This window comes from Lagopus muta, chromosome 2 (assembly GCF_023343835.1).
Source record: "Lagopus muta isolate bLagMut1 chromosome 2, bLagMut1 primary, whole genome shotgun sequence".
In the NCBI taxonomy this organism is placed as follows: domain Eukaryota; kingdom Metazoa; phylum Chordata; class Aves; order Galliformes; family Phasianidae; genus Lagopus; species Lagopus muta.
Window position 1 is genome coordinate 61,582,765 of NC_064434.1, and position 22,998 is coordinate 61,605,762.

The 22,998-nt window shown below is 36.7% G+C and overlaps 1 protein-coding gene across 3 annotated transcripts in view; it reads right to left on the reverse strand.

Moving 5' to 3' along the window:
* Positions 1-455: 455 nt before the first annotated feature.
* The window catches only part of CCDC170 (coiled-coil domain containing 170), a 41,263-nt gene continuing 18,720 nt past the window's right edge, over positions 456-22,998 (reverse strand). For all 3 annotated transcript variants that reach the window (XM_048936154.1, XM_048936155.1, XM_048936156.1), the window contains 6 exons: positions 15,137-15,454; positions 9,792-9,992; positions 8,263-8,436; positions 6,799-7,041; positions 5,742-5,978; positions 456-1,555 (listed from right to left, as the gene is read on the reverse strand). In XM_048936154.1, the coding sequence (XP_048792111.1) occupies positions 1,355-1,555; positions 5,742-5,978; positions 6,799-7,041; positions 8,263-8,436; positions 9,792-9,992; positions 15,137-15,454 (1,374 nt within the window). In that variant the 3' untranslated portion in view covers positions 456-1,354. The remainder of the gene's footprint in view (positions 1,556-5,741; positions 5,979-6,798; positions 7,042-8,262; positions 8,437-9,791; positions 9,993-15,136; positions 15,455-22,998) is intronic.

Genomic DNA, 22,998 nt, shown 5'->3' on the forward strand with positions numbered 1-22,998 from the left:
AAAAGCAATGTTGCGTTCTAAAACAAGAAAGAGAACTGACTTTAATCCAAGTAGACATAGGAGCATAAAGATAAATTATTACATTTCCTAAAAAAACCATTGATGACACAAAAGAATGGATATTTTCATGGCTTTTTTTTTTTTGTAAGCCAAGTCACTGAGAAATGATTCTTCAGAGATATAATAATAAAAGCAATCTAGAATATTCCAAGTTCATAGCCAGATCTCAATATTCTTTTGTAAAATAATGTAATTTTTGTGTTTTTTTTCTTCTTAAATTAAAGTCTCATTTGTCTTAGTATAGTGCTCAGTTTCAGTGAATGATTATTTGTTGAGATACCGTAGGAAGTCCACCATGGTCATACATACACAGGTAAGTCATCTGTACTGTTCTACTTATCCGCATGGAATATATAATGGGAAGAGACAACTGGAAACACGGAATCATTTTTGAGTGTACTATTAAAATATATTTATTGTTTGAAAGTCTTAAAATCATGAAGTTTAACAATCAGGAAGGGTAATAGACAAGCAGCTTTTATGATTAAAAGGTAATTCTGGACATATCATCTGGGTTTTTCTGAAAAATCAAGACTAGAAACTATTTTCTGTAATGGATGAGGGTATTTTTAATACCTTTGTATTAAGTCAGAACTGATGCTTATTTGGCCTATGGATTAATTGTCCAAGGAGCACAGCAGGTAGAAGAAACACTTTCAAAGTGTCATGATGCAATTTTACTATAGATAATTTTACTGTATATCTGTACCAGGCATGTGACTGGAGTCTGTGAAAGAGCCTTTGCTGAAAAAGCATAACTTTTTGTTCTTACTCAAGAGCAGACTAAAGGCAAAAAATGACAGAAAAAAATCCCTTTTTCCAAAACCATGAGAGTCCTCAGCCAGCTTTCCAGGTGCCTTGAAACTGAAGTTCTTATGCATAAAAAGGCACAGAGAAGTCCCATTTTGCAAAAGAAATAGCAACTGGATGGCCCCCACTTCATTTCATCACTGTCACCCAAGAAGTAAAGCACAAGGAACATCACAAATGCTGATGTTCACCAGCTAGTATTTGCCCAAATTGTTAACAGATCTCTGGTAGCTCACGCCATCAGTGACTCTGCACTGGAATTGGAAAGCTGTTCATTTTTCACATATTGCCCATCATTTTCATGTCTAAAATATTATATGTTTGCTCTCCCTAGGATGCTGGCTGTTAACTGTCTCTCTGAAACACTGAAAATCAGCCCAAGTATCTGTAGAAGAAGGAACAAAAATAAAGACCTATTTTCTATGCTGGTCTAGTAGGCAGGGAAGAAGAAAAAATGATTTTAGTTTCCTCAAAAATGTTTGTTTCAATGAAGAAACTGTATGTTTCTATCCAAGCACTCATCTTCTGTCCTTGTTACATCTTTGACACAGACGCAGGGGATAAAATGGTGCTGATGAAAGTGAATCAGCCCTTCCAGACGTGTAATGATCTCATAGTCAGGCAGAGCTAGGTTAGCAAGATCAAGGCCCAGCATCCGTGAGATGACCTCTCGGAAGTCTGCCAGCTGCAAGAGCAAACAGAGAGGAATTACTAATGCATTAATTACCAAGAACAGGAACACATGGAAAAAAACATATGTACATACATACAAACACAAGCATTTATAGTAGCAGTGCAAAATATCAAAATTTCTGCTGTTCATCAATGCAGAGGGCTGAAAAGGACTAGGGGATACTTCAAGCAATGAATCAAGAGCTGAGATGCTAAGGATTAAAAACAAAAACAAAACAAAAAACAAACAAAAAAAAAAAAAAACCACCACAATTGCAAGTGTTATTTAGCATCTTTCACAGATATATATTCCCTGCTCATTAAATAGAGAAAACTGAGGAACCGATGGGAAGAGGAGCTGTATTTGGTCTAGTTAACTATACAGACAACTGGAAACTAGCAGGCATGCATCATAGCATGTAGGAAGGTGCTGGTCCTGACCTTAGGTTCCCAACCTCTCACTACCACAGCTCTTTACCCATCACTTCATCGTGGAAATGGCAGCAGAAGAAAAAAAGAAAGGTGGAGGCTTTGCACACTTCAGTATCTCACTTCGACTTGGAATCAGAGTAGAGTAAAAATTGAAGCAACCTGGGAAATAAATGCATAGCTCTTCCGTACATGGCTACTGAAATTATATCATGTGAAGAAATTTGGGAAATGTACTTAGAGAAAACAGTTTTTCTTATCAGTTCCAAATGGATAGACATCCACAAGTAAATATCATCACTAGTGACTGTGACAATAAAAAGGCAAAAACATGAAGAGCAAACAAATATGAACACTGATTTACTTAGCTCAGGATAAGGCAGCTTATAAGTCACATTTCAATAGCTATTAAATGTTCTGTGAAATTACACCACCCAGACGATTGATACCTTAACAACCCTTATGATCCATATACAATTTAAAAGAGAAAAATGTTCCTTTTCAAGGAAATGTGCTTATATGCTTATCTATTCGAACTTCAAGTTCCCCAGCTCCAAGCCAGGAGATATGTGGTGCAGTGTTCCAGCCAAAGATAATTTATTTTAATTCACTATAGTGAATGAACAACACATCTGGAGAGAATTCAGCAACTTTCATCAGCAAATAGCCTAAACAGGAAAGAACACAGAGCTCCTAAAAATCCTTTAAGTCATCCATTTGTGTGAACTTAAAATTGAAGATTTTTTTCTCCACATTAACAGAACAACACTGTCTCAAAAACAAACATGTCTGTGGAAATGTAGCAAACAGGTTACCTGCAAAGAGAAATTCTCACACAAACTGACAAACACAGCCAGCACTCTTAGACATAAGAATGCCCAGCCAGGGGACATAAATCTGAATTTTAAAAACTATGAACTAGAGCAACAGGAGATACATGCTGGATGATCTTTTGCAATCTATCATGTGTTGTACGTGAAGCAAGATGCCTGCTTATACTCCCATGCAGATGCCATGCTGCAAGTACATTATGAACAATTTTAAATGCTTGTACTAAACCATATAAGGACATAAAAAACAATTAAATGAGAAATATATTTCACCCTTAAAAACAATGCACAGAAGTCTTAAACATTTAAAAGTCTTTAGCATAAAGAAGAGGAATTCAATAAACTTTGACATGATTATCCCAGCTTTCCACCCACAATGTTAAAAAGTCTCCTTTCCCATCCAAAATTTTGGCCTAAGTTTTCCATGTTTTGTTGTTGCTTTCTTCCTTTCAAGCTTGTTAATTCTTGTGTGTCTGTTCATTCTACCTTAAAAGACATTATTTAAAATAATTCATTACCTTTGCTGAAGATCTTTTATTGAAACCTTCCTAGAAATTGGCATTGCCATTCATCTGGAAGTATCTTGCCTTTTTATTGTGAAAATTCAGTTTTATCCTGCATATTACTGGTTAAATTAAGAAATACCTAGGGTAATTTTTCCTCTTCAACTTAATGGGAATCATAGAATATCTTTAGTCAGAGGGACCCAACAGGATCCCTGCTACCTTGTCTCAGGTGCAGAATGCAGCACTTGTTCTTTTTAAACATCATACAGACGGTGATGGTTCAACCCTCCAATTGGTCAAGATGCCTCTTCAGGACCTCTCTACCCATAAGAAAGTCAATGGCATCTCCTAATTTATTATCGTCTTCCAGACTTTAGACTAGTCTAAAGCACAGTGAAGAACATTCAACACTGTTTAATTCCAAGTACCAGTTCATTTTCAACTACTCCAACCTGAACCTTATTTTTCACTTGGGTATGTTCTGGGCACAAGAACAATTGTTGTCTTAAGCAGTTGGCAGTAGTGCAGTTCTGCATATTTTTAATTTTCACATAATAGAAAATATCTATTCAATACTACAATGTGATGCAAAATTAAGCGTAATTATATCCTCAGGAAAAAAAAAAACACACACAAAAGAAAACAGTAGAATGCATGTACAAGTCAACCTAAGCATATGAACAGTTCCATAAGGCAACAGTAATTTCAGTTTCTTGTACCTTTCTTAACATACACATTCAGATATACTGTGCTTATATTCTCACTAAATACATGCATGTGTGCTGAGAGAAAAATTTAACACTTGCATTCATTACTTTTTACTGAACAAGAGAGAGTTTTGTCCCTGCTTAGTGTCCCCAGCAAGGAAGAATGAGCAAGTCTAAAGCAGATAAAGAATTACTTTGAGTTGGGGGTATGGAAGGTGGTCTCCTTGGGTGATGTTTCAGAAGTTTGAAGTGTTTATTAGCAAGAGAGTTTGTAATTATCTGACTTGGCAACAGTATGTGTACCTCAAGGAGACATTTTAGTAAGTAAACTGTTAGGATGCAGGAGAGTACATTATGCTTATTACTGGCAGATCTCTTATTAGCAAAATAGCATTAATTTTCATCAATGCTACATAAGCATCAGTCACAGGTTTTACAAACAGCTTAGCTCCCCATTTAGCAGTGTGGTTCCACCGGCAAGTGTTTGAAACATTCTTGTGACACAGGTGACCACAAACATCAGTGAAATACAAGCTGATATTCCTCCTCAAGCTTTCTGGGCTAATGAAGAGCTAGTAATTTGCTGTGCTTAAGCATTCTGCATTTTGTACCCCACCTCACTTTTCCCATGTTTTTCACATTTGGCCAAAGAACACTTCAATAGCGTTCAAGTGGTCTGAAAAGCCTCATGTTTACTCAGTACAAATTCAACATCTGTGTCATTTTAACAATTACTCAATGTATGACTACACAGTATAATTTTCTGAATATAATTAATGCCCTTTTCTGTGTGCAGGATGCTTAGCTACCACGTGAGACAAACAAAGAAATGATATTTCTCTGCCAAATTTCCAACATTCATTATAAAACAAGAATGCTAAATGCTTCCAGAAAAATCCTCAGTTGTTTTTTTAGTTCCAACAGGAGTAAAACAATATTTTTTTCAGATTCCTCTTTGGAAAAAGCATTCTTAAATATAATCCAGAATTGTTGTCAAGACCAGAAACTAATGTAAGAATTTTAGTTAGAAAAACTGACAACGTTCTAAGCAACTGGGATTAGAATCTTAAAATGACATATTATTGATGTTAAGTAAATATCCCATTGGCTTTAGTAACAATGCTGTGTTTTTATTAAACAGAATATGATGGAGCAATTACATTCATATTTCCTAATTTACTGAAACTATTATGGAACACATTTACTAGCATGTCTCCCACTTCAATTTCTCGCACCTCATAATCTTTATACGCACTCACTGTGTTTCTTATGGATAAGTAACCAAAAAGTTTTTCCTCACTCAAACTTTGAGAACGCTAATGTGTCACAAATCAACTAAAAATAGTTGCATTCAATATCACTTGTCTTAAAAAGAAAAAAAAAATCCTTTGTGTGGCATATACCTGGTAAAAAGTAAGCAGGCTTTATCACCACTATATACAGAAAAAATCATACTTTAAAGATACTAGGATTTTTAAGCATTTTTACACTTCTCCAAAATGTGATGTAAACTGAATGTTTTGCAGTGCACAAAGACAAAAAAGCAGTATATTTACTTTTCATTGCCTTGCATTTAAACTGGAAGGGCTCTGCTTCTTTGAATCACTAGTCAATATTGTCTTGCTTATTCACACAAGTTGTCAGCACAGCTGGATAACTGCTCCACCTACATCACATTCTTTCGTCCTAAGTGACATCCAACACTTGTAGAGTAGCTGGATACCTACCTGTCTTTCCCTTTTTGCTAATTCTGCAAGGCTTGTTTTAAGTACCTTCATTTCACTGGAAACCACTTCTAACATATTTTTGGCTTTTTCTTTTTCTTCAGTAGCTTTCTGTTCCTTTAAATTAAGTTCTGATTTGACAGAGTTTAATTGTTTCTCGGCTTTTTCCTTCATTCTTTCCAATTTGCCTTGAGACTTATTAAGTTCTTCTATTGTTCTGTTCTGCTCTAGAATCTGGATCTGCAACAAGCAATTTGTAAAATAATGTTAAATTTGCCACAACTTTTGTGTAGTATGAGCAAGTAAGGATATCAGTAGTAGGCGCTTTAATACAGATTCTTGAGGAAATGACATGCATGTGTGGACTGAGAAGTTATTAAAGCAAACTGGCCAGTGTCAACTCAGTCAGCAGACTATTGTTAAAAAAACAGCTAGTTCTCTGCAGGTTTTGTAGAAAGATGTATCTGCATAGAAAAAAAACTCCAAAGTGAGGCTTCACTGTCTGTTAGCTGCTGGGAAAATAATACAGGAAAATAGTTTTGGCCGGTGAAAATCTTTCAGTTGAAAGTCATCTGTTTTAATCCACAAGCTATAAGACACTGTTGTATAAAATAAGTCTTCCTTACTTCCAGTGGTGACAAGCAACCACAGAGTATTTGTTTCCACCTATTGCAAGGTAATAAAACGTGGAAATAACGAAAATTTATCATGCCTGTTTTACAGTACAAAAAAAAAAAAAAAATACTCCCCACTCTTACAAGAAGAGATTTGCTGTGATCAATGCATGGGAAATACAGGATTACATACATGCTGATGAGAAAGAAAGGGATGCACGTATCATACTTTTCTTACACTAACCTGAATATTTACATGGTGTTTTTCAGTTGTTATTTAACATATCAAGACAAATTGCTAAATATACTGTCATATTATTTTTAATTTTCTACATGGATTTCTACCTAGCAGTTCTCCATTAATGCATTTATTGTAAATGAACTCCAGCTGTATCCAGTTGGAACATAAACATGGGTAGAAGCACAAATGTAATGTTTCAACTTACCTTAAGTTCATTGGCTTCAGACAGCTTGGCTTTGAGATCAGTATTCGTTTCCCTTGCCAGATCAAGCTGCTTCTGTAATCTCTCTATCATCTTTTGCAACTTTCTGACAGTGAGATTGGCCTCATCCCTCTCCATAGCTAGTGATGTCCTTATTTGTTTCTCTTCTTCCAGCTGGGTTATTTTCTGCCTCAGAAGTTTCACGTGCAACTCCTTGCTTTCAAGTCTTTCTTTCTGAGTCTTCAACTAGTTTTATGATCACAAGGAAATTTGTGTGAGAGAAAGTAAATGGTATTACATAGGTTGCTGTGTAAATCCAATCTCCTTGCAGCACGCTTACGCTGAACTCCTAATCCTGCTTCTGTAAAGCAGTATGTACATACGTACATTAACTTGGTACCTTTTATACTATCCCTAAGCTTGAGCACTACCTTTTAAAATGTAGTTACGTGCAGACCGCATGCTATTTGAACACAAACACTTGTGCATAGTTCAGAACATCAGAGATTGTCCCAGATACAAGGAACTTGTCAAATGAAAGATGCAACAGACTTTCCTTAGGCAGACGGCGATTCCACTGCAGTAGTTTAAGATATTTCCACATTTAACCAGTTGATTAAGGCTAGTGTGCAAACAGAGTCATCACACAGAAGAATACACTCATCCACTACTCCAATACAAAGTCCAGCAGCTTAGTTTTGTAATTTTGGTGCTCAGGAAGTGACTTATTTTCAGCTTACAAAACTGAATTTGTCAGGCTGTACCCTGAGAGGAATGTTAGTGTTAACTCAGAGAGGTAGTTATATCCAGAAAAAGAAGGAAAAAAAAAAAAAAAAAAAAAAAAAGAAAAAGAAAGAAGTGGTTTTAAACCTTAAATAGAACTCATTCTAAGTTTCAAACCACTATAAGCCTAACATCAGAAGACTTCATTCTGTCACAACAGGGTGACTGACTGGTGTCTAATAAATCTGCACAGATTATCAAGGCTCCAAGATGATCACAGTTCTTGAAACGCTGCAGTTCTTAGTGAAGTACAAAACAGTGTTCTACTTGCTTCTAGAGAAGCTGCATAACATTCCCTCCTTCCCACCAGATCCTTTTAGATTTAAATATCAACACCTCCCCATTAGATACTTCTAATTTTAAACATAAATAGTAGTTATTTATAGAAGTATATTGTAATAATGTATTAAAAAGTACATAAATAGACATATTATGTTTGTTTTAAGAAACTGAGAAAAACAGTCTCATACATTTAACTAGCAGCATTTTTATTTGCTCAGATATGCAACTCGTTTGCATAGTTTGCAAATATTTATCTTCTCTTTATGTAAAGTAATAGACATCTTTAGTATTCCACGTACATTTGTGAAGTTTCAGTCTTTTGCCTTTAGCAAGCCACCACGCAAACCTAACCATAACAGTGTCTTGCCTTGAAAACAAAAAGTAATAGTGTTTTTTGCTTACCTTCCTTCTTAGGCTATATGTCACAGTCTTGTTTTCAATCACTGCATCACCTTCCAGTTTGACTAATTGCTCTACCCGAGCCAGAATTGCATTCACATTCATATCAAATCCAACCTCTCCTGCAATGCTATTCAGCTTCATCATTTCATTAAGTTGTTCCAGAAATTTCATATACTAAGAGATGTGGAACAGTGGGAAAAAGAATAACAAAATTTCATTAAAATTCCTGATGAATAATTTAAAAGCAATTCCCCCTACTCGGAACCAATTACATAAGGCCAACAGACTCATATCCAAACTCCTAAAATAATTTATTTTCAACTTGTACACCCCAAAAATCTTCAAATTCTTTACTTGTCCTTATATAGGCAATTTTTGTTCATAAATATTTAGACCTAATGTTTTTATTTTCTTATCAGACTAGATTGGCTTTTGCTCCTCTGCAGCAAGAGAAGCACGAGGTGCACGTGTTCACTTTTGAGCTCAGTTCCTACCTATGACCATGTGCTGACAGGGAGGAGGAAGAAGGGGCAGCTGCATCTCACTTAGTGACAGCTATCCTAAGAACTCTACTCGCCTTTGTTTTCTCTTACTTCTGTTGCAGATCATAACCATTGTAAATAAATAACAGATTTAAAAAAAAAAACAAAAAACAAAAAAAAACAGTTAAACAGTTTCATAACTACTGCTTGAACTGAAGATGATAAAACATAGCAAGAATCAGGCTTTTTCCCCCATGATGCTTCTGGCTCAAAAAGCGTAAAAAAGACAGCAGAAGGTGGCAGCAAAGCTGATTATCAACAAGGGAGAAAAATCTTTCTATCACAGTAAAATCCTGAGAGAAATTAAGAATCTACTGCCATGTGATCTTCACAGAGGAAACAGAAGGGAAGGAACAGTTCCATTTTCTAGTTCGCTCTTATGATGGTGGATGATTCATACAGAAATTATTGCATCACTGACCAATACAAAACAGCATCAAACTGTTGATTTTTGGCAAATTCAACTCACTTAGCATTGATCTTTCCCTGGTAATATGCTAACATCTGCCATGCACTTTGTCTTTCTTAGCTGTATTGGGTTGCTGGTTCAGCTATCAGTTTTCAAATTCTCAGTATGCCAATATGTTTCAAGCTATCAGTGTGTTTTCATGCAATTAATAAAGCAGCGGTTGAGGACCAAGGACTGCAGATTTCTATAGACTGTGGACCAGATGATATATTACAGAAACATGAAAAAGCTCTGAATTCAAAAAAACCTGGAAAGACTTCTGATATATGTAGAGACTTTCTTTTGATCTCTTCCTTTTTTTTTTCCATCCTCCATGTTAAATCAATTTTGAACTCACCTTTTCCAACTAGAACGGTCAGTTAAAGAAAATAGATTATGACTTGCTACACAAAGCCTTACTTTGCTAATTCACACTACTTGCACTGCTGAGTAATACCCAAGTGATCGATGCAATAGTTAGATATATTATCTCAGACTTTACTGATTTTTATGCAAAATAAAATAACACGTGTACCAACTTTTTGTTTCTCAAGCTTCAAACCATCTTGTATCATATATAAAGAGAGCAGCTCCTCTTCCAAGTGTTTCAACTGATCTTGGAAAGTCTCAGATTGTTTTTCAACTTTTCTGCTTCTCTCCAGAGCTTCTTGGTATGATCTGGTTTGATCTTCCAAAGTTTCAGTCAGTTTAGCTATTTGGGCTTCAAGTTGAGATACCACCTATGGAGCAAGTAAGTCAACAAAAGATACAGTATTACGTAGGTTTAAAAAGGTGCACAAGATACATCCTCAAGTTATTAAAAAAGGATAAAATAATTCTAAAAAAAAAAAAAAAAACCATACAAATAAAAAAAAAAAAGCTCTAAAATCTGCTGTATCCACCAAGAGCAAATGGCAAAATTGGTGATGTAACACACCCAAAAGTAAACAGCAAAACAATATTTAAGATGAGTCAAACCAAATTAAAGGAGCTTAGATGCAACCCATCCAGATTTGTTAGCAAACCAGCAAATACATTGTAGCACCAAAAACTCACAAGTTATGAAGCAATTAAATGGGAAAAACACGCACAAGCAATTTAGCAAACACATGCAGCATGTAGGTGAGAACATAGATATGGATAGCTAAATCTCAGAAGAGTGCCTCTCAGCTGTTAACCTGTCTTTAACTAGAAAAGTTTGCTTAGAAAAAAAAAGATTTCTGTAATCTAGCCAGAACACAAGGCTAGAAGCATATAACCGTACAACAAGAAACTAGATTAGTCCTTCTGAAAACACTTCAAGCACTATGTTAACTCTGCAGAACTTACTTAAAACATAATGGCTTTTAAGTTTAAACTACTTATAAATAATATAATACTTGAAAGCATCTGGTTACACTTCTGCCAATTAATGGAAGTCTCAATTTCATCCAAAAAGTTGCTTGCTTTCTTCTTTCCATCTCTCCTTTTCCTACTGTCATAATAAGCCTCTGCTTAGATGAATTATTACATTGTGTTTGTAACTCAGGTACTCCTCTTCACTTGTCTCTTCATTTTAAACTCCTCTGCCTCACACTGATAAAATGAATAACACGCACACAACACTCCCATTAATTTTAATGACACAGAAAGGTTTCCAACTTAGATCATAATTCAATACACACAATAGTTTACATCCTAACTACCTAAGAAACAACTGAGAAATTACTGCTGCTTGTACAGCAGTAGAAAATACTAAACTTCAGTAAACTCTAAACTGCAATAAAACTGCAAGTACACTTATACATATTTCACACTTTTCTGCACTGTATGTCACCCAGCAGAAGAAACTGTTTTCAGTAGCTTGAGTGTCTGCCTGTGGGCACAGGATCCCTTCCCAGGTTGCAGAGGGGCTGTGCGCACAGCCTGGCCACATGGGTTATGAAGGTCCCAAGAGACCACAGAAACAGAAGGAGACCAAAATCAACACTGTTAGTTTATCTGCAAGAGCATCCAAGAGTAACCTTCATCCCTGACACAGGAACAATCAACAGTTCGGGTATTTCCTAAAACAGAGGTGCATCCTGTGCCTGTATTCAGTTAATTAGGATACATTTTTTGTTCCTGCAGTCCTGATCTCCCCATAATGGCACAAGAGCTACATCAGGAAAGGGTCAGGCTGGGTGTTAGGGAAAGGTTCTTCACCAGAGGGCAATGGCCATGGAACAGGCTGCCCAGGGCAGTGGGCATGACCCCAAGCTGACAGAGTTCAAGCATTTGGACAGCACTCTCAGGCATAAGGTTTGAATTTTGGGTGGTGCAGCACAGAGCCAGGAGCTGGTCCCTTCCAACTCTGGATATTTTATAATTCTATGATCTTAACCTCCTGTGCCCATCATTTGTGCACCACGCACATTTCCTGCTCCTTCTCCTGGCATAACTACCAGATTATTTTAGAAAGGTTCCTTTTGTTTCTTGAGTTACAAGAAATTCAAGATTTCCAGAGACATCTTGGGGATAGCTGGGTTCATCCCCACTGGAACTATTCTGGTTTGGTAAGATGTTATCTTAAACTTCCTGTTTTATATGCACGGGTTTTTTTGTTGTTTTTTTTTTTCCTCTCATAGCTCATAACTCTATTCTGCATTGCACTCACCATCCCAAGCTGAGCTCATCTTGTACTGCATGGAAGCCTCTAGACACGATCACAGTCTTTTCCTGCATTATTTAAAAGCCCTTTTTAAAAATAATTACATCATCATAACTTTATATGCTGCACAGAATACAGCAGCCATGGATATATACTGTGGCATAATTATGTTTTAAATTTTAACTTTTTTGTCCTAATAGTTTCTCACATTCCATTTGGTTAGGGTTTTCTGGTCAGCTGAAAGCCACTGTGCACATTATTCTGTGTGCATGAATATAATTCATTTCCCACACATTCTTTTGTTTAGAACAACGAAAGAAGCACATGCAGGGCCCATCTTCCTCAAAATATTATGAAGATGGTACTGTAAATTGCATTGTTCACAAACATTCCTGTGTATAGCAAAAATCTTGATTCTCAGTACAGGAATATTATGTCAACAAAAGAAAAGCAGGTAAATCCTAATATTAAATATGCATTTATGAGAATGACATGACAAATCATTAAAAGACTTGTTAATGAGAGAACAGGAGATTGTAATGAGCACAGTAATAAGAGTTTCAGCACAGTAATCAGTTTCAGCACTTATGAATCATCTGTTATATCAAAAAGCAAAAACTGATATAAACAAAATAATCCACCATCTGGTCAGCCATTCCTATCTGAGGTCAGATAGGTGGGTAGTCAATAGAAATAATTTCAACCATATGAATTGAATTTGCTGCAATAAATCTGCAATGAACCTGAGCTCAGAGATCTCATAGCAGTGCTGAGTTCTGTGTGAACTGATGACATTTGCTTGCCATGGATGTCAGCTCCCTATGAACCTTTTTGGTATGTCATAAATAATTAATTACAAAAAAAAAAAAACCTGAGAGATGTCCAAACATTCAATGTACATTTTGTTATAACTGCTGTAATAGTGATTCAAAGTAGTATCTTAGCCCTGCAACAGAATATCTATCACTGGACCTTGTTACAGTATATGCTGGGATTCTTTCTTTAAAAAAAAATTAATGTTAACAGCTACTATACAGCTTGTTAAGATCTCAGAAGCCGTTCAGATGCCTAAATCACCACAATTTGAGGTAATCTTCAAGAGCATTTCAGATTTCATAGAAAATCTTACTGCAGATACAGTGAATAAAATTTCTCACTGGCATCCTAAAATTCCAACTCTTCACAGGTCCATTTGACCAGTGCACATACAGGGGTAAGTCAAACACAGCAGATGCAAAGTTGAACATTCTGCTGACAGCAGCCCTGACAGCATGATCCCATACACCAGATGCCCAGAGGAGAAGCAGTAATGATTTAAAAAGCAAAAGCTTTTTTTTTTTTTTTTTTTTTTGGTAAAAACAAAAGAAGCTTTCTAGGGTAGGCATCAAAAGACTCAAACTCGAAAATGTGTTTTTCTCCCTCCTATATTTTTGCATTCTCTTTTCCACTGTCCTTTCCTGATCCTAATTATCTGGTTTGCAAGTGCAAGTTGCTTATAGAAACATCCTGACAGAGAATAAAATATTTAATTCCAACACTTCTTCCCTTATGCAAGACTTGATTCATCAGCACATTTTTACTTTCCAGCATCAAGATACTTAGCTGCTAGACTCATATCTACCTGTCCTGCTCTTACTTCTGGGTTGTACTCACAATAGGGCTAATCTTGAAATTACCCATCTTGAGCAGCAGCAGTACTGCAGACCAATTTAAACTGCCAATAAATTTAATGACTCCCATTCAGAACAGAACAATTCAATTGAACTTTCAGAGATCATTACTCCAACTCTCTGACTACTTCATGGCTGAGAAAAAAATTAAAGCATATTATTGAGGACATTGTCCCAGTGCCTCTTGAACACTGACAGACGTGGAGCATCAACCATCTCTCTGGAAATCCTATTCCAGTGCTTGATCATCTTCATGGTGAAGAAGTTTTCTATAATATCCAGTCTGAACTTCTCCTGGTGCAGCTTTGTTCTCTTCCCACAGGTCCTGTCAGTGATTGCCAGGGTGAAGAGACTAGCACTTTCCTCAAGAACTTGCAGAGAGTAGTGAGGTCACTCATTGGTCTCCTTTTCTCCAGACTGAGCAACTCAAGTATCCTTCCTTTGCCTCTGCCCACAGGACATGCCTTCTAGCCCTGTTACCAACTTTGTTACTCTTCTTCAGATGCTTTCAAGGACTTTAACACCTCTTTTATTTGTGTAACTCAGAAGTGCACCCAGTATTCCAGGTGAGGCCACACTAATGCTATATATAGTGGAAGAACAACCTCTTTTGGTTGTCTGGCTATCCCAAAATGTAGTTTGCCCTCTTGGCTGCCAGAACACTTTGCTGTCTCATGCTGAACTGACTGTCATCAGCATCCCCATATCTCTTTCCGATGAGAGTTCTCCAGCCACTCACCTCCCAGGCTGTATCTTTGCTCACCATTACACCATTCCAGGGGCAGAACCTGGCATTTTCCTTTGTTGAATTTCATGCTGACACTAATTTCTCAATGCTCCAATGCATCTAGATCCCACTCTGTAAGGTCTTGTGTCTTTCTAAAGAGTCACCAGCACACCTAAATTGATGTATTATCAGCAAACTGGCTAAGGATGGACTCCATTCCTGATTTTATATCACTATTAAAATATTGAATGGAAGCAGCCCCAGTGTTTAACCCTGGCAACACTACTAGTGGCCAGCTGCAAGTAGCCCAAATCACTATGACCCTTTGAGCTCTACTGTTGAGACAGTTCATTAACCAGTGTAGCATGAACCTTATCATAGAATGAGATCAAATTACTAAGGCAGGATTTCCCTCTATAAATCCATGCAGAGTATGTCCAATATTGGCTCTGTTCTTCAACTGCCTTTCAAGAATACCCAGGACAATCTTACCATGAATTTTCCAGGTACTGAGTACTTCAGCCTCTTGCATCTTCTCTCATGTAATTTTTGTAAATGGGTATAACGTTGGCTAGCTTCTACTTCAAGTTGGACAGTTTATTGAAAGATCCTTGCCTTTTTCTGCTAACAAACTTATTGCTACTTTAATTTCTGACATCTTTCGACTTAATAAAAAATAAACGCTTTTGGCTCTGTATCTCAAATCAACAGTCAACAAAATCAAAAGTTTCTGTAATTTCAAAACCTAAGCAGAAGAAAACAATACTCAGATAAATCTGTGTGATTTTACTGAAAAATGAAAAGACAGCCAAAGAAAATAAGTGTACACTCTGGAGCAGTGCAATAGTGCTGACTTACTCTCTCTTCACTCTTCTCTTTGGAGTTTATTTCTTGGACTCTCTTCAAAATGTCCTTCTCAGAGGGTATAACTGTTAGCGAGCTGCTACTGAGAAGGGTAGCGATTTGCTGTCTGAAAGCCTCTAAAGAGCTTTGAGCAGTCTTGGCTTCTTCTTTGCTGCTCTTCAAACTTCCATCCAGCTCACTGAAAGATTTCTTCAGACTATGAAGTTCTTGCTTCGAGGCTTCCCAGGCTTTCTGGTTAGCCTTGAACTTATCTTGGAGGTTTCTTATGTCCATTTCCAAACTCTGTCTTGCCATTTTAGCACTATCAAGATCCTAAAATACAAAAAAGATTAAAATGAAATTTTAAAATGTTATAGGGTCCCTCCTCCACACACACACAAAGCAGGGGGTATATCAGAAGTGGATACTGCAGTTAGGGAAAAATCAGATCTATGCTGCTTACAAGGGCCCAACACAAAAGTTTCACAAGAAAAATCCCAGTGACATTATCAGGACCCAAAGCCTGCTGTAATCAGCCCGCAGATCAACATCTTGCAGTAACCTGCAAGAACTAGTAGATTAAAAAAAAATAAGAAAAACCTGCACCTGAAAAAGTAATGTTGGATTACAAAACTATTGATTATATTTTCATTCATATTAATCATTGGCTTTTTAAGTCCAATAAAATATAATACAAAGCCAAAGTACTAAACCTGTGAAGGAAAAGATGAATACACATAATATCTTTGAATATAGTGTTTTTAGCAAAATTATAAGTTGTTTCTGAGAATACCCTACCAGCAATGTGACAAAAAATAGTCCTGAGATTTATACATTAAAACATGGGAGACAAAAAAAAAACAAGGAAGCATTTAAGACAGCATAAAAGAAAATGCAAATGCTCAAATATCAATTGAATATCAAATAAGAAGTGCTGTGTTAAAAGAGACAATAAGATGAAGAAACAATAGGGTGCAATTCCCCTAAAAAAAAAAATAATAATAATAATAAAAAAATTATTCTATGTGATATAAGAAAGCAAATTTGCCCTTAACATGAAGAAAAATTAATCTGATGAGGTAAAGGTTAGTGTCCCTTCACAGAGCCTACACTCGCCCTTATCTGCTGCTCACAGAATCACAGGGGTTGGAAGGGACCTCAAGAGATCAAGTCCAACCCTCAACCCCACTACAGCAGGTTCCCTACAATAGGTCACACAGGTAGGTGGTTCAGATGGGTCCTGAGTATCTCCAGAGAAGGAGACTCCACAGCCTCTCCAGGCAAACTGTTCCAGTGCTCTATCAATCTTGCCATAAAGAAGGTTCTCAACATGTTACTATGGAACTTCCTATGTTCAAGTTTTAGGTCATTACTCTTTGTCCTATTACTATGCACCACTGAGAAGAGCCTGGTCTCAACCATTTCCCTGCCATTACCTTTCAGATATTTATAAACATTCATCAGATGTCCCCCTCAGTCTTCTTTTCCCTAGGCTGAGCAGACCCCAGTTACTCAGCCTTTTCTCATATGGGAGATGCTTCAGGCCCTTTACCTTGTGGCTTTCCACTGGACTCCTTCTAGGAGATCCCTGTCTTTTGAACAGTGGAGCTCAGAACTGTACGCAGTATTCTAAAGGTAGCCTCACCAGGGCAGAGTAGAGGGGGAGGATCACCTCCCTTGTCCTGCTGGCCACAATAATACCATCTAAACATAAACACAAATGCTTCCATTTTAGCTCATTATTTGTTACCAGACCTTTCTAAAATAATCTTAGAACAATCTTGGAAAGCAAAGGTTGCCATGATTCCTTGTCATTTTCTTTATTCGAAGGAAGACCTATCAATAGAAAATTCCAACCTGTGCTGAGAATTACACTATGAAAACTACAGCAAAGAATAAAAAGTCATTTAAATTATCATCAATTAAATTTTTCTGCAGTTTGCAATATTTCTTTCAGAAAGACAGTGTAAATGTAGTTTGCCTGTACCAGAGAGCTTACCTAATTACGATCTTGTTTTCAAATTGTGAACATCTGTAAACACACACAGTTGAGTGTATCAAGTGGCTGACTGACAGACACAAGATGTGGCACATGTGAAACACTCATTGGCTGGCATAGAAAGAAGCAGCAGAGATTCTTACTTTATCTGTGACCCAAAAGGTCTTAAGCAGCACAGTGCTGTGCCTGCAGCTGGCCACTCACAGCTAGACGGAGCCCATTAATGCTCACCTGTTTGTGCTCCACCTGAGATTAGAGAAGATAGAAGAAGATCCAGACCACTGTACAAGCCATCAGCAAGGCTTCCTGAGAACTAATGTAGTCAGTAACAGTTCAGGTGTATTCACGTCGATTGCACTCAAGTTACAACAGGTGGGGAAAATTATTTCTACTTTACAAACATAGAAAGAGAGAGACTGTTTTACAAGAAAAGGATAAAAGAGTTGCATTTAACGCTGCTAAACAGCCAAGGAGATGTGACTGTGTTAGAGAAACAGATGTATGAAAGAAGAAAAATGGGAAGGGTTAAAAGTCTTTCAGCTAATAATATATTCTAATACATGTTCTCACTCTATTGATCCCTCTCTAGAGATATAATTAATTCACACGAAGCGAAACCTAGTTGAGAAACTTAAGAAAAGCTACTTCCATTCAGACCAAAGGTTTATTTATTGCAACAGCCAGCCTCCAACAGCAAGCAGTAACAGCCTTCTCAAAAAGGCAGGAAGCACCAAGGAAGCAGAAATTGCTTCCTTGGAATTCTCTCTCACCTCAAAATAACTGCAACTCAGACTTACAGATATAGAAATGCTCTTTTCTATTTCACAACACTCAGTGATTCCTTCTTCCGTATGTGCGTGCAGATGTTCTTTTAACCATGTGTGTTCAGGATGTAGCCACACCATAAATTTCAGCAATGATATCATAGCATTTTCTCTTACCTCCTAGTGATTTATAATATTCTATTTTTCCTACTGCTGCTGAGCTGATTTTGTTCTAGAGTTATGATACATCAAGATCTCATTCTAATGTATAACAACAAATTCAGAGCCCATTATTGTGTAATTGCTTTTTACTACAATTGTTTTGTACAGATAAATCTATTCAGCGCTTCCTTTTCCATGTATTTACCTACATACGTGTAATGCCACAACACGATGAAAAGTGCAGCAATGATAACAAAGCAGCAAGGTCCTATGCTGCAGCAAGTGAAGTTTGAACTTGTTCAAATGCAACAGCCACGGGCACAGAAACAAAAGAATCTTCCTACTTTCAGAATGCCTCATTTAGGGAGGGATTTCCAGCAAGATACCCTTGCTTCTACAACCAACTCTTAAACGATCTCTGGGAAGGGGTGATCCAGGCTCCATCCATTGTGACCAGTCAGGTGCACTGCATGCATCTGAGTCCCCTTGGATTGGCTCTGCCTTCCTACCAGGTGGTCAATCACTTCTTCAAGCCAAGGCTTAGCAATTCCACTACAGCATGTTAACCAACTCCTTTACAAAATTCTAGTTATTTCTACAATGCATGATTGCTTTAAAATAATATTATTTCTCTAATAAAAAAAACATCACCACAGCTGAACGAGACTCAAAGACGACACAATAGGTTCACATCCCAAAAGCACTGAGCTTTTTGTTATGGGTATAAATAAACATGAACTTAATTGCTCAGTTACCTAACCATGTATTGCAAAAAAGAAAGTCTCTGCCTTCATTTAATCCATCAGATTAAAACAGGATATTAAAGATTGTTTTTCTCCTACTGTGCATGTGTGACATCACAAAAGTATGTCGCACCCTATTTAAAAGTCATTATTGTGGCTTTGCAAATGACATGATGATGATTTTTAGCTCCAGCATCAGCTCTCATCTTAACCTCGAAAGAAAAAAAGTAAAAGAAGGAAGAAAAATTATCCTTTTGTACTGACTGTTGTGAATTTTTTGCCTTAACAATGGTTTTGCTGAATTTTATACTACTAAATAAATTTATTTTGATTTACTTTAATTTTTAACATATGTAGGCTAGAAGGTATCCAGCCACATTTTATTCTCCATTTATACGTTAAACAAATCACAGGTGCTTGCAAGTTTGACAACATTTAGCTTCAGAAGCACTGCACAGATCTTGCCATTGAACATCCATAGAGAAGAGCTGTGAAACATCAATTAGCAATCTTTCTGGAACCAACTACACTCATTTCTGTCTTCCACTGTTTCTACTCATGGAGCAACACTTAAAACAGTTTCTCACTGGAAAGGAAACTGAATCATCACTCAGTGCTGAAAATGTCAGACTTCTTTCTTTGCCTTCTCCTTGCCAGACTTTACAATAAACAGTCCCTCATCACACAGCTGCATTGCCCAACTCCATCAATTATCTCAGCTGTGTCTAAAGCAATAAGAAAGCTGCACCAGTGGTGTGAGAGGAATAGATTTACCTCCTCATTCAAATGTCAGTTCTCACAAAGTTTCCCCTAGATGAGGTTATTTGCTAGGCTATTGATCAAAATTATAACTTTTTATGTTATTAAAATGTGTCATCTCAATTGTGTACCCTGAATGACATTTTTAAAATGTCAAACAATTATTATTTCCATAATTACAAAGAATTATCTCTACTGAAAACTATTTTCATAGATAGTGTCAGCTTTGCAGCTAAAAGAATCTAGGGAAAATTATAAATCCATATAAATTTCTGACAAAAATTTTACCTATTCTGTGAAGTCAAGATCCCACTATTTGTAGAATAAAACAATGAAATTCAGACACTCTTAGTAGCATTGTTATAGTGTAAAGAAATTGTGGGGTTTATTTTTTCCACAGATTTAAAAATAACTTGTACTTCAACCAGATGGAAATGTCAAACTGAAAACTTGTAGTGGGAAAAACAAACAACTTAGCAGAGAAAGAAAAGCAAGTTTATCACTTCTGATGAATACAGTAAGAGTAGAGTAGTTAAGCCAGAAAGGACCTACCAAGATCAAGTCCAACTGCCTGACCACTTCAGGGATAACCAACAGTCAAAGCAAGTCACTGAGGGCATTACCCAAATGCCTCTTGAACACTGAACAGGCACGGGGTGTCAAGAGAAATAGTGCATAAGGATGCATTAGGAGAAATTCTACACTGTAAGAAGGTGAGTACCCACCTGAAAGCTTATAAAACAGCTGAGGGTGTCTTGGAAGTTCAGACATACTTGATTACAACAGTCATACACAGTGTCTAGAGACCTGCCTGGATTTTGCAATGCAGCTGTCCCACATAAAGAACGTCAGGAACTACTGACAAAGCAACTAACACTGACAGCATCATTTTCTAAAGGGATTTAATGAGATTTTATTTGAAACAATCATTGTTCCATGTAGAAGCAACATTAGCTGTTAACATGGAAATGCAACCCTTGAATCAGGTAGCTGAGAGAGTAAGAAGCTGGATGCTTTCCTACTCACCAGCCACTGGCCACTCTCACAGCTTAGACATTGACTTTTGGGCCTAATGCAACAGATTCCTAAATAACTGCTCTCCTTCACCAGCATCTGTTCATCTACAACCCCTGTCACAACCACAAGTCAGTAACTTGTTATACTTGCAGAGGAAAGCTTGGGCCTTTTGACTTTAATCTCTTCCAAGAGTGTAGCATTTAGGTTAAATAAGTGGAAAGGGTCTTCAGAAGAGAGGAAAATATTTGAACTTACATAATAACTATTAATATTGGCACCTCATGAAGGATCATGGTATACTAAATCAATTATAAATACAAAAAAAAGCAAGTTACTTTGACAAGAACAGTAGGTATAAAAGTAAATGCCAGTGTTTTCCAGATGAATTCTCAAACTAGCCATATCTCCTGTTGCAATCAATATCGCAAGGCCTCTGAATTAGCATGTTCTCATCTTCCATCTTCCCTGATGATTCAAACTGAAAATATTTGACAAGTCTGCTGAAACATGTCCCTAGTATTTATTTCCTTAGTGACATCTTAAAAATTCTAACTGAGAAAGCAATTCGCTTGCATAAAAAAAAAAAAAAAAAAAAAAAAAATCAAATCATTTGGTCACATATCCTACAATCAAAATATTTTGGTATATGAGAAAAGGACGTATGTTTTTCATGTCAATTTGAATTCTTTAAATAATAAAAAATATAATTTTAATTGACTGTGTTTTCACACAATTAATTTTAATAATTTCATGTAAGATACTACTTAGATACATTTAATTAAAAATTTAATACAAGTTACTATTGAATAAAAAGCTGTTTTGACATTAATTTTGCATCAGCAACACATACAGATACATCTGTATTCCTTGATTATATTCCAAATGTTATTTTTACAGACATTGCGTGACACACATCTTTGCAAAACAGATGCTTAAATTAACAGTCCAGAAGCACAAATATTTCCAGGCTGAACCATCAGAGAAGATGAGGAAAAAAAGAACAAGCCAAATTTACCATTTCTTGTGGCTCATCAGTGGTAATGCTTTATGAATGGCAAATCCATCTGGTAGAATACACACATCTTCTATAGTTTAACCATACTGTGTGTATACACAGTACTGTGTAGTACTGTGTATTTATTAAGCATTAGAGAGAATCTTGGTTAGATATTTTTATTTATTTATTTTAAGACTGACAGACATGATCAAATAATGTTATTAGGTTCTATGTGAGAAAAAAATCTTTTATAGTGAGAGTGGTGAGGCGCTGGAACAGGTTGCCCAGTGTTGTGGTTGATGTTCCATCCCTGGAGACTTCCAGGGCAAAGCTGGATCAGGCCCTGGGCAACCTGATCTTGCTGTGGTGTCCCTGTTTATTGCTGGGGAGTTGGACTAGAAGGTCTTCATAGATCCATTCCAAGTCTAAGGATTCTATGATTCTTCACTGCAATTCTGTGACTAATAACCAGTAATTACTCTCCGAACACACAGAAAGAAAAAAAAAAAAAAACCAAAAAAAAAAAAAACAGGTGTTCCAGTCTGGGCAGCATTTAAAAACAATTTTCTATCAAAGTCAAATGTGATATCCAGCATTACCAGAATAAGTATATGGACAATGTTTACAGAATTGCAAAAGGAAGCTCTCAGAATATTCAGTCAGCAGTTTGCAAAGTTAAAAATTCCAAATAAAAGTAATAAAATACAAGGGAAAAAAAAAAGCTTTGTAGCTACCTATTGCTTTTTATTAGCTTTGATATTATATTTACGTTGTTTGGTGCTTTGAAGTTGTAATGCATCGAGGCTGACAGATGAACACATACAATTATCATTCACTTGCTAATGTTTCTCCAGTGAAAACCAACTGACTGCAGCAAACACTGGAGAATCAAATATACTAAAGATACTCTGAATAACTCTCACATATACAACTTATATCCTGCTAATATTTCTTGGATATTATTTTCTTCATCAAGAATTTGTATCATCTGTTTATTTGCTCATTCGGCAGATGCTTCCTCCTGGGACATAAAGAGAGGCAACCAGTCAAGAGAAGGAGTGCAGAAACATTCCAAGGAACATCAAGAAATCAGCAAGAAAAACTAGCAACAGTTCAGAGAGGAGGTGGGGAATGCGGCTGCGTCTTGCCGGAGAAAATTGACAGAACTGCCGAACAGAAAGGTTATGTGCTGGTCCCTGTACACCTAAGAACTTGGAAAGAGAAAGCTGGGGCAAATGGAACACCATCGTTATCTGTAATACAGAAGATAGCCAATGTGCTGTTAGGCCAGGAACACCTGCTTATTATCTGTGACAGTACATATTTCTGCTGGTCTTTCACAAGTGAACATAGAACAGTGTGCAACTCTATCCATGTACTTATTTAAGCAATAAGCAAAAAGTCAGACCTACTCTATACCACTGAGGATGCTCTTC